The sequence below is a fragment of the Acanthochromis polyacanthus genome, chromosome 14, assembly GCF_021347895.1.
Source record: "Acanthochromis polyacanthus isolate Apoly-LR-REF ecotype Palm Island chromosome 14, KAUST_Apoly_ChrSc, whole genome shotgun sequence".
NCBI classification, from domain to species: Eukaryota; Metazoa; Chordata; class Actinopteri; family Pomacentridae; genus Acanthochromis; species Acanthochromis polyacanthus.
In genome coordinates this window covers 18,423,101-18,441,152 of record NC_067126.1, presented here as the reverse complement: position 1 = coordinate 18,441,152, position 18,052 = coordinate 18,423,101, and the positions used below count along the sequence as shown (strand labels likewise).

At 39.9% G+C, this 18,052-nt stretch overlaps 1 protein-coding gene across 4 annotated transcripts in view; it reads right to left on the bottom strand.

The window, feature by feature from the left end:
- Positions 1–1,022: 1,022 nt before the first annotated feature.
- hecw2a (HECT, C2 and WW domain containing E3 ubiquitin protein ligase 2a) overlaps positions 1,023–18,052 on the bottom strand; it is a 47,505-nt gene continuing 30,475 nt past the window's right edge. For 3 of the 4 annotated variants that reach the window (XM_022209943.2, XM_022209942.2, XM_022209944.2), the window contains exons 15-30: positions 17,063–17,248; positions 16,738–16,872; positions 15,133–15,235; positions 14,943–15,039; positions 14,674–14,757; positions 14,124–14,206; positions 13,301–13,421; positions 12,150–12,263; positions 10,998–11,150; positions 10,023–10,121; positions 8,887–9,016; positions 8,624–8,770; positions 7,233–7,347; positions 5,339–5,424; positions 4,552–4,664; positions 1,023–4,202 (exon numbers count right to left, since the gene is read on the bottom strand). In XM_022209943.2, the coding sequence (XP_022065635.2) occupies positions 4,091–4,202; positions 4,552–4,664; positions 5,339–5,424; positions 7,233–7,347; positions 8,624–8,770; positions 8,887–9,016; positions 10,023–10,121; positions 10,998–11,150; positions 12,150–12,263; positions 13,301–13,421; positions 14,124–14,206; positions 14,674–14,757; positions 14,943–15,039; positions 15,133–15,235; positions 16,738–16,872; positions 17,063–17,248 (1,878 nt within the window). In that variant the 3' untranslated portion in view covers positions 1,023–4,090. The remainder of the gene's footprint in view (positions 4,203–4,551; positions 4,665–5,338; positions 5,425–7,232; positions 7,348–8,623; positions 8,771–8,886; positions 9,017–10,022; positions 10,122–10,997; positions 11,151–12,149; positions 12,264–13,300; positions 13,422–14,123; positions 14,207–14,673; positions 14,758–14,942; positions 15,040–15,132; positions 15,236–16,737; positions 16,873–17,062; positions 17,249–18,052) is intronic. The other variant, XR_002596406.2, reaches the window with a different exon arrangement.

The following is an 18,052-nucleotide window of genomic DNA, read 5'->3' as shown; positions in this document are numbered from 1 at the left end:
ACGCTGATTTGAAATGTGGCTACTCAGAGGTGTGGACTGGAAAACCTGGGAGCATAGAGTGGGTGAACTACCCATGATTCATCAAAAATAATATGTTAGTAAAACTCTAAGCCATGCATCAGTCATTAGTCATAGTTTTGACATACTTACAATTTTAACTTCTAAGTATATTTTTTGACTTTTACATCAATTCTGAGTCATACTTTAGAAATGACAAATTCAAATCATGACACAAATCACTGAAATGTGTCAAAAATTTTAAGTTATAGACCAATATTTGGATTTAGTGTGTCATAATTTGAATGATATCTCATCACTTTCACTAAAGTTCTTCTATTTTAGGTCCTTCTCTTAATAGATAGCTTAAGTTTCTGTTTCACAATCATCTGTATATTATACTTTAAGTCATTTTTGACATAGTATCTAACAATTCGACTTCTGAGTCAAATATTTGTCTTTTTGTATCAAAATTATGGGTCACACTTTTCAGACCGTAAATCCAAATCAGGGTACATTTAAAGTTGAAATCTACATTTAGTGTATCCATAATTCCTAAGTTTTATGTCTCGTTGTTATGACTTAGATTTCTCATATTCTTAATGTAAAAAATGAAGAATTTTACTTTGTCATACTCAGAACTTAGCTAAAGTTGAATTCAAAGTGAATATTTATTTATGTTTGCCTTTTCTAACATTTCAATGACTTTTTGTTTTACTTGTAAATTTATTAGCACCTGGCAAAGCATTTGGAGCACACTAAAAGCTTCAAAGACCTCAGCATCTAAACCATAAAAACTGCAACTACTCATCGTATTGTGCAATCACAAACGCATGAAGTAGGTATACAGTTTGTTTCATAGTTGGATTTTTCAAAAAAATAGACCTTTCCCTATACTCTCTTTAAGATTTGACTGGATAAGGTTAGAGCCTTGACTTTAATTTTATAATGTACTCTAAAGCTAGTACATTATTCAACTGATACAAAAGTCTTGTGAAAGAAAAATAAGGATTGTGTATCATTAATCAAAATTTGCCATTTGTTCTCTTTTATTACAATCATTGGAGTGAAATGGAGACACACATACAGGAGCTTTGCATAGAGTGAAATTCTGAAAACTGGAGCCGGGTCCTGTCAGAAATGTATTAGGAAAGACGAGAGGTGCAGCTGTCTTCATTCTGATGTGAAGCAGAATCCTACCAATCCTCTGCACCGCAAAAGCCTCGTTATGGTGAATGTCAAACTGACCAAGTGACGTATATCCTAACGTGAAGCGTTGCTGCCCATGCCACAAATCTGCCCCTCAAGCAAACATGAGGTGATGCTCTGTACGGAGTTCTCAGATGCCAGAAGTGGGATGTGTTTGTTAGACTGAAATAGAGAGCAGGCCTAATGGTTGACTTTGCAAGCCCCAAACCTTTGGTACATTCGGTGCAAAATATATATTTATACACACAACAGGACAGACATACATATACATTTATATACAAAGAGACAAACAGGACTGCACACATGGTACACATACATGTGCTCTCACGTTTCACAAAATCAAAACAGCCCTATTGATTCATTACTTGCTCATGAGCCATGAACCATAACCATCGACCTATTACTAAGATAGGCAGACACGCACATGTGAAAGTAACAACATTTTAGAAACATGCTGCCAAGATACTCGCCGTTCCACTGTCATAGAGAAAACAAACTACTGCATTCACACATTGTCCATTCCTAAAGCACCTACTTACTACATCTGGTTCCCATGAGCTTAACACTCAAGGTATGACAGTGTCAGGTAAGCATAAGGCCGCATGCCTCAAGTGAGCGCCACGACCAAAGTGACGCAACTTAACCAGCTCCCTCACCCCTTTGTCTGAATGGATAGCAATATCCTCATGCAAAAAAAGCTAGTAAGGACAGTGTGTTGCACTATTTCAGCATGCAATATCGAGCTATAACACAACGCCACCTAGGAGTTTCTGCCAGGCACAACTCACAGAGCCGACCAGGGAAGATCCTGCATGCATTATTGGGCTGGGAGGGGGGAGGCTGGGATAGTCTCTACCGCTATTCCAGCCCCTGTGGTCTAGCTCCAACAGGACACTGTACAGTTGGTGTAATCTTGCATGCACCCCGTAGAAAATGAGCATGTGTGTATTTGTGTGTGTGTGTGTGTGTTTGTGTTGCGTGTATGAGACAAAGTGAAAGGGTCCTCAGAGTCTAGGTTGTGCACTTAAGAGTAGGAGAAATGTTTTACCGCATGCTTTAAGACAAAACTATTGTCTGGCATGGATTTTTATGACACAAGTTCTTAAGTACAATATCCACACAGCTCTAAAGGCCAGTACTTGTTCCTGATCAAATTATCATGACACCTGGCCAGACCATTCAATAAGGACACAATCACTGCTTCTTTGATTTGAGTGCCACAGTAATGATAGAACACCTTATTGCCCCCTTGTGTTGATATTTGATCTGCAGCTCCAACACTTTCACCATCTTTGATTAGTCAGACATGTGAATCTGGTCAAGAACTTCCCGAATGAAATTTATGAAATTTCACTGCATGGTCAGGAAAATTTAAGAGGCACTAAAGTAGTCCTACTACTGCACCCCGACACTTGTGTCTCAGTTAACAAGGCCTAATCTGGTGCCAACATTTAGTAAAGCGCCTCCTCATTCCTCAAGCACCCGTCATGTTTTATTTCCTGCCCCTCTACTTCAAACTCTCTACCCTGCGTTTCCTCTTCGGCTTGTGTGAGATTGTCCTCAGAGGCCGAGCAGAGTTGCTTGAAGTTTATACATTCAGTCACTGATTTGTTACATTCATCACTTTCATCGGGTGGGAGGCGATTACATCAGCGAGAAGGACATTGTGTGTCACACTTACGAGCGGGCGTCATCTGTCTGTGTGAGAAAGTGCATGTATTGCTCATGAAAAATGTGTGGAACAGTTTGAAAGACAGGAACCCTGCATTTCTATCTGACTGAAGTGTGTCAGTTATTTTTTATGTTGGACTGAAGGGAGTGCATCTGTTACACTGTAAGAAAGTGCACCTACAGGTACAAGGACAATGCTGTAATATTGTATGAATGTTTTTGTGTGGAACACTGGTTGTCCTTGTGTATATGCAGAAACAGGACTGTTGTTTGTCTGAGATGTGTCTTTACCTTGTGAGCTCATGTATGAGCTCTGATGTTGCTGTATTGGAGGTAACAGTCCTGACCAGAACCTACCGTCATTATCACAACGGCTCACTGACACTGTCCGTAAGTATTACTGATGATTTGTGACTTGTTGTCCAGCTTTTTCAGGAATCAAAACTGTGAAAACAAGTGCATTTTCAGTCTTAGAATAATTCATTTGTGTTCGTCTATCAGTGCGTATTTGAGCCAACCAGTGTAAGGTCTGCCATAAACAGGCAGGGGGGACAGGCCAACATCCGGTTGAATGTCTAAAATGTCACATCTTTCCATGCTTATAAAAATATCAGGGGAAACACTGGTTTATAATGTACAGAAAAAGAACATTTCAAATGTTTGTGTTTGTGCAAAGGTGATTGGTGTGTATGTGTGTGTGTGTAATATAGTTTGTAACACTGCAGCCCCAGTGAAGGATGGACACAGTTTCGAGGTCCAGAGAGGGAAAGGGAACGTGGTGGTTCAGCAGCCGTCTCTGAGGTTCAGGTTGGACGAGGAGGAGGAGGAGGAGGAGGAGGAGGAGGAGAGGTGCTAGAAATCCAGTAACCAAGGCCATTAACTAAAGAGATAAAGCACACATGTGGCTGAGTGAACAAAGGTTACCACGAAAACAAGAAATTGTACTGTACAGCTTTTCAAACCATTTTCTGGTTCTCCATCTTGCTTTGAAGGTGTTCACTTGATCGAAGTGAGAAGAAAAGGCAGAGAAACGGAAGGAAGCCTGCGTGCTGAGTGATGTAAAGCCAGTCGGAAAAAAACAGCAGTTATCCATGGGGGGGTTAGTTGCCTTTTGAGGATATTAGTTTTATTTTCTGTCTCTCCTAAGTGGGAAACACGGATTCCCAAATGGTTCTCTCTCCCGAGCTAACCCTGGGTGTCAGCTGGTTTGAGGCTACTCCAAGCCAAACGTGCTTGTTTCCTCTACAGCAGTTACCAGCTTCTCATAGAGCATGGAGAAGGAGGGGTAGGGTGGAAGGTCCAGACGATTAAAGCAAGTGTGAGCCCTGTAGAATAAGCAGAAGATTATTAGATATATGTTGAGATGACTCATGTATGAGATCATCAAATAAAAAAAAGAAAAGAAAAATGTGTCAAATGAATCACTTGTGCCTTTCGGCCAGTAGGGCTGTATATCTAGGTATAATGCATCTTTATTAGTTTTGGTAAGACACTGTGCAAGTATTCCAACAGGGAGGTGAGACAAATATTGCACTTTACTTTGAAAAACAAAACAAAAAACAAGACTCTTTCCAGCAATATTATTTCATTCGACTTAGAAAAAACATGAAACACTTTTCTAGCAAGTCAAAATAATATGGTTGTATTGAGCTGGTATATGGAATCAGATCATACCTGGGTAAGGAGGTGATTTTTCCCCACTTCTCCACACAGAACCTGCGGGGGCCATTACTACCCCGTAGAGAGGCAAATCCCTCATAGGGAATACTGGAGGTGCCTGTAACAAACTAGCGAGAAGAGTGCCAGAAAAGTCAGGAAAAGGTTGAAAGCCTCTAAAACATTGTCATTATTTATGCGCTACAACTTATGTAAAGTGGAAAAACATGTCGTCTCACTGAAACTGAGAATTTTTCTAACTTCTGGATGCAAATTGCACCACACACTACCATTTAAAAGTTTGGGGTCACTTTGAAATGTCCTTATTATTTTTCAATGAAGACAACATTAAATGAATCAGAATTACAGTCTAGACATTTCAATGTGGTAAATGGCTATTCTAGCTGGAAACAACTGATAATTTTTAATGGGATATCTACAGAGAGGTACAGAGGAACATGTCCAGCAACCATCACTCCTGTGCTCCATTATTACATTGTGTTTGCTAATCATATTGAAAGGCTAATTGATGATTAGAAAAGCCTTGGACAATGATGTTAGCACATGAATAAAAGTCTGAGTTTTCTTGGAAAACATGAAATTGCCTGGGTGACGCCATACTTTTGAACGGTAGTGTGCATTTCCATTTCCAAAGAAAGATTGAAATAACATCTTCTTCCTGCAGTCTTAAGCATATATGCAAGCTAAAAGCTAGACCACTGTGGTATAATGAAGTAAACACGACTCAGCAGCCAGCCTCCACATGGGGGCAGCCTGTGTGCATGTGGTCACCCACGTGCCCTACCTGCAGCAGCCTCAGCCTCTGCTCATTGTTGAATCTCTCCACAGCTGCCCAGAACCAGCGAATCACTATGTGGTTGTCATGGTAACCTGAAGGGAGATAGATGATGATGATGGCGCATGAATCAGATGAATAACCAATAAAGTCTCCATCCCTGTTCCTCTCTTCTCCCATCCACCTCCCACCCCACTCTTCCTCCACGGTGATTTTTGAACGGGCGCTGCTGCTTAATGTTTAATGGATGGAGCAGTTTTGTCAGTCTCAGTGGATTCCTCTATTAAAAGAGCCTGACACTGAGTCATGGCCGATTGTCAGTTTGAGTTCTCTCGTCTTCCAGCCGCTGGCGGCTTTTCAACTCTATTGGCCAGACCCTTAAAAAGCCTTTTAATGTGATCTCTTACAAATGCTTTGTACACTGGCGCTTGCATCCTTGTACTGTACAAATTCTGAACTGAAATCATATAACAACATTAATGCCAAAAGTTTTCAACTCATTATAAAGTACATTACGATTAAGTCTCATACAATTGTTAAATAAGTAATGAAATTATTTATTAAAATAAAGAATTATTATTCACGGTGCAGTAAGTAACTCAAAAAAAATCAATAATTTCAGGGAGTAAAACATGTTTTGCATTTTTAGGTTAAATAGAAAAATCTAATTTGAATAAACTCATCTTAAATAAACTAATTTTGTAGTTTAAACTGTGAAATTATATACAAATACGTTGAAGTGTTTCAGTTCTTCCTAACTGGTACATCAGAAACAACAAAACTCTGTATTTTGGAGGAGAGTTACCCCTCATGTCCACTGCATGCATCTGTGTCATGTTGTGTTACAGCCAAAGCACCATGTCTCAGTAACAGTTTAAATATGGAAACATTTCAGGAGAAGTCTATCTGTTCCACAGCAGCTGTTCTTATCAGTGTTTCAAGTAGTTTTGGTGACATTTTTAGTGCAGGTGTTTACAGCTCTTTACGATCAGCGCGGTAACACGTTTTATGAATGTCCTGAACTATATGTAGTTACTGGTAGCCAAGCAAGCCACTGAATTTTATTTTTTGAAGATCATTGCTTTTTCTTTTATTAGATAATTGCAGTTGTGATAGACTGGCAGACAAAAAGAGGAATGGCATGCAGTAACGCTCCAGCAGCAGGTCTAACTGGGGATTCACCCACGTGTTATGTGTACAAACCACGAGGCCATCAAGTCAGCTTATGAAAATTAAGTTTCTGTTCTTCCCTCATAGAAAATCCTAACATTCCCTCTCCTGCTTCACAGGGAGCAAAATAATAATTTAGTGTGGGTATCGTAGTAGAAAAGGGGTTCCTATAGTACTGTGATTTAGTATTTAGAAATAGAGTAATAGTTTTCATCCATGTATAAGAATGCAAACAAATTAGGTACAGGGTTAGTATCACTCAATACATTCCAAAGAAAAAAAAAAAAAAAAAAAAGCTGTTCTGGTTCTGCTCATACTTTCACTTTGGTTGAAATGGCAGCAGATTGGTCTAACAGCTGCGTCCAGTGGGCGCTAATGGCTAGACTAAGTCAGTAAGAAGTTAGTCATCATCATGTAGTATGTTGTTTTTTCTTGTATCTCCCTAGAGGTGAGGAAGATTGCTGGGTTGAATCACAGGACTGGTTGAGACACACTAAAAAATAAATGAGAGGAAAGAACGGAGGTGGTCTAGAGCAAGGCATCCAATCCCCCACTGCTCAAAGCAGAGGTTCAGTGGCTGCACATTTGCTTCATGTTGTGAATGAATGTAACACAGCAGCAAGTGTACGCATTTAACTTAGCTAATTTAATCACGTTGCTGTCAGTGCACCGCAGACACTTTCATCTGCATCTCTGCTCTCTTGCCTCACTGCTGCCCTCGAGCTTCACATACCTCCTCTGTACTCTGTGTTGTTCCTCCAGTCTGCCAGGTCGATCTCTGCAGTGCCTGCAATAACCAGCTCCAGCTCCCTGGCATCAAACACAGACACCAGTCGCACATCCACCACCTAACAAACAAACCCAGACACATACATGTGAACCAATGAAATAGATGAACATATAGCACAACCTATGCATTTATCACAGACTTCCCAAATACATGAGATTGTTTGAGGAACTCTACAGCAATGACTCAATGCAGTTACAGCAGATCAGTGTTGTGGAGATACACAGCCACATATTACTGTGAGTAAACTTTCCATTAGACTATTTACAGTAAATATGGGATTTGACTTGTTTAGAATACCAGGGTACGGAACAGGCCTGGTTTTTCTGTCATATTGCCAGGAAAGGGATTTAAGTAGAGGTTGGGGTTGTACTATTTATTTAAACACATAAGGAAGCAGCTGAATATAAACACCTGTCCAGATTACAGTCCACGCTTTCACAGCGTGTAGGACTGTGGGCTATCAGATGTCAACATCAATCTTTCTACAGTGTTAAGTTGGAATGCATTCTCACTAATATTTCAACAAATGCACACACTAGTTTAGCCGTCATATAAGCCTGAACACATTTACAGCAACCATAAATGGATGGGTACAGGTGCGTCTAAGTAATCTATGCTATTCATTTTCACTAATCAGTTTAATGTTCACCATGACAGGCGAGCTTGTTTAAGTAAGCAAACGCCACAGACATCTAGTAAGGAGCTCATGTGGCACTGCTACTTTGTCATTTGCTCTTTTGGCTTGATCACAAGTATTTTATTCTTTTTGGTCGAAATATATTGTGACAGCAGCTTATTGCTTAAAGCACCATCATCCACCGCTCCAAATGCCAGATGTCAGTTGGAGTTTGTACTGCTAATAAAAAAAGGAATTTTCAGCAAGCTAATGCAATGACGCAGCTACACTACGTCACCGGCATTGATAAACCATCCTGCCATACATTATATTACAGTCATTATGTGCTGGGAAGAAGAAGTCTTACTTAAAACTGAAAGCTTTAACAGAGGACACATTCACTTTTTCAAATCTGTCCTAAAACAGCACGTAGATAACTGCATGCATCATATGAAGTAGGTTTGGTTTGCTTATCATTTCCCTGTTCAAACTGACTATTGAAAGATGAATTCCTAATATATTTCAATTGAAAAGACTGCGAGTTTTGTCCCGCATCACATATAATAAAAGCACATACAGTAAATAAGGTATCTTTAAATAGCCAGTATGAACATCAGGGAAGATTAGATCAAGCAAAAGCTATTCATGTGGGCACCTAAAGACAGACTTGAGCAGCCTATTCTTTAAGATTTCTAACATCAGTACAATTGTGCTGTACCTCATAGAAGCCTCGGACCAGGCTCTCCGTCTGCTGGGCCACTCCTCTCTCAATGCGCCACTTGACCATTCGCTCAATGTACTCCTTTTTGTTCTTCTCTGAGACGGGGATACCAGCCCCGCCTGGCTTCAGCTCTCTCTCTGTAATCTGCAGCATCACAGGCAGACAGGGTGTAAGAAATTCCTATGCAGATCTATTTCTAACAAGACGCTGTCACAAACTGAAAGAATGCAAGACGACGTATCTGACTCAGTCGTACTCACCTGTCCAAAGACCTCCTCGTTGACAGTGAAGGTAAGGTCCAGCATGTCTTCGATGTCGTTGTCCTTCATCCATTGCAGACTTTGGTGAAACTCTTCATCCAGGAACTCCAGGTCACTCAGGTCACACGGACTGCATGAATGGAAGGATTCACGGGAGTCACAGACGGGTCAACAAGGTATTAATAGGCTGTCCTACTCATAAACCATGGCTGATTGTAAGAAGAGAGGTTGGAGGTTAATTATCCAAAGTATAAGAGCGCAAGACAGCAGGCTGGATAACAGGTTTGCTCAAATTTGTTATGTATTGATATAAAACTCCTTGAGAAGAGCCAAGTCAGTTTTGAATGTTTTGAGATGTTTACAGAGACTAATTGATAATAAATAGAAGCAGAGGTCAAAACGCACTGAGAGCATAACATTTCTATAGAAACTCATATTATACGAAAGTAACTGTACATTCTGAACATCAGATCTTTGACTCTTACATTTCTAACATTCCTCTTCACAACTCTTTAACCCTTGATCATTCCCTGTTTTTGCTCTCTTTTCACTCCCTGTAAAGCAGCTTGCAGGTGCGACAAATTTTGTTATTTTCTTGTTCTAGGACAGTGTGAATTATAGCTTTTTTCGCATATAACTCTATATATTTGAATAAATCTGCATCATAAATAGTATGGATGCACTATCAACAATCACCTGGATTCCCTAGGACGATTAGGCGAGTTAAGTCTTTTTCATAAATCTCTTATGCATCATCTTCTACACATTTTCCAGCAAGTCAGCAGTATACTGGCCAAGACAAATTTCTCTTTGCTTATTAAATGCTTGTCGACACCATAATGACGATGCCAACAAAGGATCACCGTCGCTGGAGAGGTTAAGAATCATTATTACAACATCTGTTCTCAGTGCAGACGTTTGGCAGGGTTTGGGGTTGTTTGGACTAAGCTATTAATAAGGGTGCTGCTCCTACTGATAGAAACTGCAGCCAGCTGCTGACTGAGAGGATCTGACTGAAACATTCACATTCTCAGCAAGGTCTTATTGGGTTAGTGAAGGGCATGTGAGTGGAAGTGCAGGTACCCTGGAGGCTGACTTACAATAGGAAGTCAGGGGAAGCAGGCTGAGGGACTTACATTCGAAGAAGCCCCTTGTAGAAAGGACGGGTAAAGAAAGCATCCAGCAGGTACTGATGAACGAGAGCCAGCCCCAGGATGCGTCCACTGAAGCGAAACCTGGGCACGACATGGAAAATACCGGCATCAGAACTGGATTGAAAAATGCCTTCAAATCATTTCCTAGGCCAAATGTTGGAAATACGCTTCTTTGAATGTCAGATGATGTGGGTTTAATCTTTCTTAACAGAGTAGTAAACACATTTTAGTTTTCTACTGTACATGAAAAAACCCTGTGCAAATTAGTCTGCTCGTGTGTGTGTGTGTATCTTGGTGTATTTCATGTAGCATCTAGCAGGCTTAAGAACAATTTGAGTTCATTTACCCAACCGTGGAAACACCAGATGGCGACATGGTAATGATAAGACATGAGAATCCCCAAGATTTACTCCGAGAGCAAAGCACTGAGTTAGAACAGAAGTCTGCCGTACAAAGCCCAACCAGCAGGGAGGATGAGGAGTCGTGTAGCTTCATAAGTTATGTGGCATCCTCCCAATTTAAAGATGCTTCTCAGTCTTTAAAACCTCTCTAACATCAGACATTTTAGACATGTGGTCGGTAATGACTCCACAGTCTTCAGCTTAATAACTGCCTTAAGTTTTGTCCAGCGTGACAAACAGATTCCTGAAGATTTGAGTTCACAGTGTGTGCTGATCATTTTTCTGCCTACTTGTCGACCCATCCATTCCTCAGTGTGGTTATCCATCCATCTATCCAATCATTTTCACTGAGGCAAAATTGACCTGTCAGCCAAAGATTGCTGATCCAAATTTCCACACAACACCCTGCAAATTGCTTCCATTTTGGGATCAGCACGCAGCAGTCAGGGCAAACCAAATCACACTTTTACAGTTAGTACAGCAGCATCGACAAACATATATATAAACACCAAGACAGACAGACAGACAGACATGCCTAAATTGACAGAAGTCTCACCACTCATGATGGTTGTCTACAAATGCAGACATGGGGCTGATCTGGACTGTATATGTGTCATTGGCTGAATACTCAAACAGTCCGTAGTACGGGTTGAACAATTCTCTAGACACCAGGAAGAAAAACTCTCTGGAGGGTCCACTGTAGTCCAGCCTGCAAAACACATCCCATATATACAAATCATGGTCTGAGTCAGTATAAATTCGGATGTTCTTCTGCAATCAAGGAAGGAAAAGAGAAGGAATTCATACTGTATTTATTGGATTTTGCAGAAATGTGGACAATAGTCTGCATGAAACTGGAAGGTATTTTCCCCCAAATCATTGACCCTTTGTGCATTTGAAGCAAGAAAAGACATAAAAAAAAAAAATGAACTGAGAAGAAAAGGATTTATCATGAGCTTAACAGTTCTCATGTTGACTTGGTGACATTTGAGACTTTTATTGATTATTTCTAAGAGCGTCTCTAGGGACTGGTCTGGTGAGTGTTTATGCAACCTAACTCCTCGATCTTTCTCAGTGAATATTCTCTCAAGTTGACAGCAGCACCTTAAGGTGACCCATCAGTAGGCAGAGGTGTCAATGAGCAAATGTAAATAACAATCAATCAGTAATTACCACAGTTGGTCTGAGGATTCTTTCTCCTTTGTTAAATTTCAAATTATGTAACTTGGGAATTCATTTTTTCTGTTTTACAAAAATACATTAAAACACAACTTCTCTGATAACATATCAGGTCAACTGTTTATACAACAGAATTTAAAAGTGAAATGAAACTTTGAGGTGACCTTTAATGCACGCAGACACAACGACAGCAACTTGAAAAACAGTTATAGCCAGTGACAACGCTATTCAAGGTAAATTCGGTTGAGCTTAGCTTTTGAAGTTTTCAGATCTTTTATACAAATCAATAGAATGGACTGAATATTACATGATGATGTCACAAATATTCATCCACACAAACATTGTGGATTTACTAGAGCCCATGGCTTCACATGTGTGCAAAATAATACATTTTGAAGCTCAAAATCAGAATGAATGCTCAGCAGATCTCCTTCACATTAATTACAGTAAGCAAATACACACAACTCATACCAGCTCTGTCCAAGGCCTGATATTTAAATGACATAGGAGTAAAATGTGTTTTTCTCACCCGTCCTCGCCCACAAAGCTGACGTAGAGTTTACTCCTCTGGAGGTCTTTTCGGGAGTAACACATGATCTGGTTAAAGGCATCCTCCAGAAGGTGGTCTCTGCGTATGATGAGTCTGGGAACATGCACAAACAAAATATGCAGTCTAATCAAATACTACACTTGATACTAATGGATTACTAATCATAATAATGGTATTATATAGCTTAGTTTCAACTAGCACAATGTCAATACAATAATGTCACAATAATGCCATAAGAAATTATTTGGTAGAAGTTCCATACACAACTGACATATTGCAAACTTTATTCAGTAGATCTTAGTGAAGCTGGACAGCCAACACTAGACAAGTGAATACTAAAGTATTAATGACTCTGATAAAGTTGGATATCAAAGGATAAGGCTAGCATCAACAAAGCCAACGAAAAGATTAAATCCAACCAGTTAGTCTATCCGAGCCCTTTCTGACCTCCCTAATCTGTGTGTGGCTCTTTGCCTAAGAATGGTCATTCACATTTAAACCTATAAAAGCAGCACAAATATATAGTTTCATTTTTTGAAAAACAGGCTCAGTAATTTCCCAAAGCAGCAGGACACTGTAGCTTTCAGCAAACGTTAATCAGCAAGAGGATACAGTGTATTTATCGGTGAGTATTTTGAGCGGCACATTAATTTGCATTTGGTGCTCTAGTGAATATTTACAACAGCAGGACGTGTTTGAGGGATTGGGTCAGAATAAACTACAGTGCATATTCACGGTAATAAATGAGCATGTCATACAGCTCAAAGCAGCAGCTCACTGATGTTTTTTTAATAGTTGTTGCACAAAAATAGAGTTCTGTGGCAATGGGAATGAGACACAACAGGTTTTGCCCGAGACAATTGCAGATAGGATCAATTTCTTGATGGTTTTGAGAACAATAAAAATAAAAAAAACATTTATGGCTTCATCCTGCCCTTTTTTCCATTCAGTCATGGCTGAGATCACTGCTTGTGCTACCCAATGCTTTGTACAAAAACACACTGCTGTTTCCTTCAGACCGATAAAATAATCATTTTTTGGTTTTAGAACAGCAAAATAGACACTATGTTTACAATGTTTAGTTGCTCAGCATTTCTTAAGACAGTTTCTGATGCAATGTTGAAACCTACTTGACTTTCCCAGGCCCCTGTCCATAACCCTTTGTCTCCAGCTTTCGATAGAAGTTCCTCAGTTTAGCCTCAAAATCTCGCTTATAGGGAGCGGGAGCGCGGGCATTAGCTCGCTGAGTGCCTAAGATATAAATGAGAGAAAAATCAGATAGGCCGACAGAAAGACACAGAACATAAGGAAGAGGATGGAAAAGTGTACAGTGAATGTCAAAAAGAAGGCTTCAGAGCAAGACAGACTTAAAGTGAAATGGGGAGGTATAATTTGGTAAAGACAGACAAGCAGATAAAGAGACACTGAAATAAAATGAAGCTTTAATGAAAACAGAGGTTGTGTGTGCAGGCTAATCCTGGATTGTTACTTTGTATCAGACAGTAAAAGCTCATTGATTTGAGAGAAAAATACATCTTTGTCTTCATTTGGCAGTGTTCTGGTTAATGACAGAGAGTGTACAGACAAAAACACCGACCTTAAAACAGTGACAGGTGAGCTGACAAGAATGTGTGTGTGTCAATTACATCCTGAAGGGATACCACTAACCCTCTACAATTATTTGTAATCATCTGCTTTTATTCAACTTTGTTTCATTTAAATTATATATAGCTTTATTCGTGTTTTAGGAGAGTGTATTAATTTTTGAAGGTTAGCATGACATCAAGTTCTGTTCTATATGAAAAGAGTTTATTTACAAAGAGACACAGAACCCAAACCTTTTAATAAAGTCTTTGCAATAAAACAAGAGGACTTAATAAAGGTAAGAAATGTGTGTAATGCCAATAAAGCTGTTGCGGTGGGTGTGATGCAGACAGAGCGAGACAGACTTACCAGGGGAGCTTTGAGGCGAGGAGATGCAGTAACCTGGGTGGAGTAACGGTGGTACATATGACATCACCTCCTCCTCAAATAAACTGAAGAAGAGAGAGAGAAAGAGGTGAGCACACAGAGCACAGTCAGAAACACACACACATGAAATACTGATATGAAACCACACACATCAGAGCAGCATAGCATTAGCAGAGATGGATACAATGGAATTAGACATCATGTTTCACACACAGACATTCACATACTTAAGGGTGAGGCATAATAGAAGAACAATATTGCTGGTGTTTAAGTAAAAACAAAATAGGGCTGGCTGAAAAGGCAGCTGGTACAGTGACTAAAGATGTGTGGCATGACTCAGCAGGTAGTCATGACTATAAACGCCACTTCTGCTTAAATTACAATGTGTACATGAGCATAAATATATTGAATGAAAGGGAAATAGTTAAATAGTTGACATGATTTAACAATTTTGAAGGATATAATATAATTAGCTATAATTTTGACCAACAGTCTCTGCACCCTCTCACAACCACACTGCAGCCCAACTCACCTCAGCAGCATGACGAGGTCAGCGTCACTGGAGAGACGAGCCAGCCCATTGACTCCCTCACTGCGAATAAACTGCACCTTCTCCCTGCAAACACGCACACATGTCAGGGGCTAAACAGACACGATCCATCAGGATTACAGGTTAACCATGCGTTCAGGATGACTGATGAGGATGATAATGGAGGTGTTGGATGTGATCAAAGCCATAAAGAGAGGGAAAGGGAAGCAATGACAGAGAGAAAACAATAAAATAAAGGAAGAGATACATACTTAAGTGAGTGGTTCCTTGCAAGCTCAGGTTGCCTTTCCTGCAGTATCTCAAAGATGTTGGGTTGCCGTAGAAACGCCACTATCTTGTCATTGTAGGCTGGAGGATAATGATAAGAAGATCAAGGATAAGTGTCTTGTGTGCTTTTGCTTTATTTTTGTATCTATGGATGTTTCATCCAGTCCGACTTACCCACAGGCACCACGTCGTGGTACTGACTTCGACTGGAGCCGCTAAAGGTGCTGGAGGGGCGGGGCATAACAGGCGGGTTTGTTTGGCGAGAGTCATCCACCACCTGTGACAAAAGCAAGCACTACAGTTCAGGTCGCATCCTAGTTCTGAGACCAGCCCCAACTCGGCACAGTTGTCATTATTAATCCTCTGAACCCCAAAACCTGTCAGCAGGTTATAAACACGTTATCTTTAATCACCAAATTGACACCATTCATCTGAAGCGGAAACTGTGAAAACAGAAAGAATCATTAGATTTTCAACTATCCTGCATCTAGAAACTAGTTCTGTCAGGAAAGTTAACCAATGCAAGCCTACCATTGTGTTATTTCATCAAAATCACTTTATTCTACATCTCAATTAAAAATTGGCCAAAAGAGACAAAGTTTGCACCAGATTCTATACAAAACCAAACAATTCAGTGCCCCTTGCTGCAACTGACAAAACCATGACTGACTCAGCTTTTTGTACATACTGCGACAGTCGTGACAAAAAGTCTGTGATTATTTGGCTAGACTGCAGGTTGTGTTTGCACAGAGCAGAATGAAGAGAAGTCTGAGTGAGACTGAGGGCAAATAAACATACAAGATCAAAAATTTAAATGGCATGGCTCAAAAATGGTATAGAGAGAAGAGCAAGATATATTCTGCAAGTTGAAATATTTTTTTTTTAGAATTAATGTGTATTATGTGAGTGTAAAATTCTTAGTTTGTAGAAGCAGGAAAATGTACGCAGTAAAATATCTACTCCATCCAGAGTCACCTTTTTTTTTTAAATTAATGACAACACCTGCAGGCACTTGGGCACACATTGATTTCAGATTTAAAAAATTTTGTAAAACAAAAAAAGACATTTTTTTTAATTTCATTTATTGCCAAGAAGACATTGTTGTTTTTTGCTCTATTTCTAGTCATAGATGCACTGTTTCCATAAAGGTGCAGGACTTTATGTTGCAGTCAAAAGTAGGCCCACAGTGAGGCAAAATATAAAAGAAACAAAACTGCTCTAAAACCTACATGGAGCTCAGAAAGTTAATTATGATAGGTGAAAAATATCCAAGATTATTACTGGTGTTTGTGGTGAGAAGTACTACCGTATCATTGATTGAGTTATGCTTATCGGTTCTGTATATAGGGCATTTAAATGATTTGGAAGACATGGATGCAGTTATCAGCCAAAGGTCTGGGTCATCCCTTTTCATATTAACAACTACTAATTATTTGACACATCTATAACGAACTTCAGTCATTCACATGATACAGTGGGATATCTGGCATGAAGGCCACTGGATTTTCTTTCTTTTGCTTTTGCTCCTGTGGTATTCAAACACAGCAAGAATTCTGAGTGTAAAACAGATACCTCCACTACTACTGTGCAGCAGTGAAATCATCTTTGATGGCTTCACCACAAAACCACTTGCTCTTCCCACAATTCAGAAACTCACTAAGCATTTTTCTCCATGAAACTGGTCTCTATCAACACTGTAGTGTCTGTGCGAGCTGTATTCTGTGTGAGTTTTAAGCTGACTCCAGGTGACAAGTGCTGCAGCGGGGACTAGTCTCTCACCTCCCCAGCACTGTGGCTGCGCTGGCGGCTCAGATGCTGGCGATGGGCCAGCAGCCCGGTGGAGCGAGAACTCTGGAGGGGTAGCCGTGGGTCAATGAAGGTCGTGGAGCGACAGTTGTGATCCACAAAGAAAGGCTAAGGATTGAGATGTACATATCAATAGCAACTCATCAAAAACCTTTGCAGGCAGCACAATGGAATCATGGACAATAAACAAGCAGCACTAAAAGATTACTGCACATCTGAACAGAGATTACAATCACTGGAAACAAGTGACCTTAAGGGTTGGGGTTATCCTGTGTCCAGAGTCATATGTCACACACACCTTCCCAGTATGGTCGTGCTTCATCTCCCAGCCCCGGGGAAGCTCCAGCTGCTTGTTGGAGAACATGTTGAGGAAGGTGACGAGGTCGCGGTTGTGCTGGTAGCGCTCAAAGTAATGAGCATCTCGACGCACCTTACTGATCATGTGCTTCAGGCAGGTGTTGCTCGTAAACATGCGATAGGCACTCTGAGGAAAGAGGGCAGAGAGGAGAGGTGATCAGAAAGAGAACAGCTTTGGGCTTTCAGTCCATGGATGGAAAACAATTTCGAGTTTGGTTTTATTATTGATTTTAGTATTGGTGCTCTGAGACGTGTTAGAATTATGCTAAAAAACATAAAGGTGTGCTGTGGAGTTTTACATCTCTAGAAGCATTATGGAGCTGTTTTCTGAGTAGGTCTCTGGAAGGCATACAAGGAAGGAAACCCATCCAACACATGTCTGGTACTCAAAGGTCCACACAATGTGCTGGAATGAGCAGCACTGAAGGTAAACAGAACTCCAAAGGCACTTCATGGAAGGTGCCTGAATTTATACTTTGATATTTTTGAGCCATCTTTCAACTTATCACATTTTCATATGAAAATCTGTACAAAACAATATGCACAGTCAACAGATTACAGATTAATTTCTTATTTTCTGTTAAATTGTTAAATTTAAGAACAATATAAACAGTTCTGTTGAATTCAAGTGTATAATAATTACAGTACGTTTCTTATTTACTCACTTGGCTACATTGTAGATGAGGCCTTCATACCTTAATGTACTCGAGGTTAAATAAAGGTCAAAGTAATGAATGAAATAATTGCTTGATGTTTAAAAACAAACAATTAAAATATATATTTATATTTTGTGACCTGCCCTAGTGTTACCTAAAGTTCTTCAGGGTTAATTTCTAACACTAGTCCTCTACTAAACCAAATCTCTTTGGATGGTCAGGTAATTCTGGAGCTAATCAATTTTTTTTAATTAAGATGAACTGATGCTTTAAAA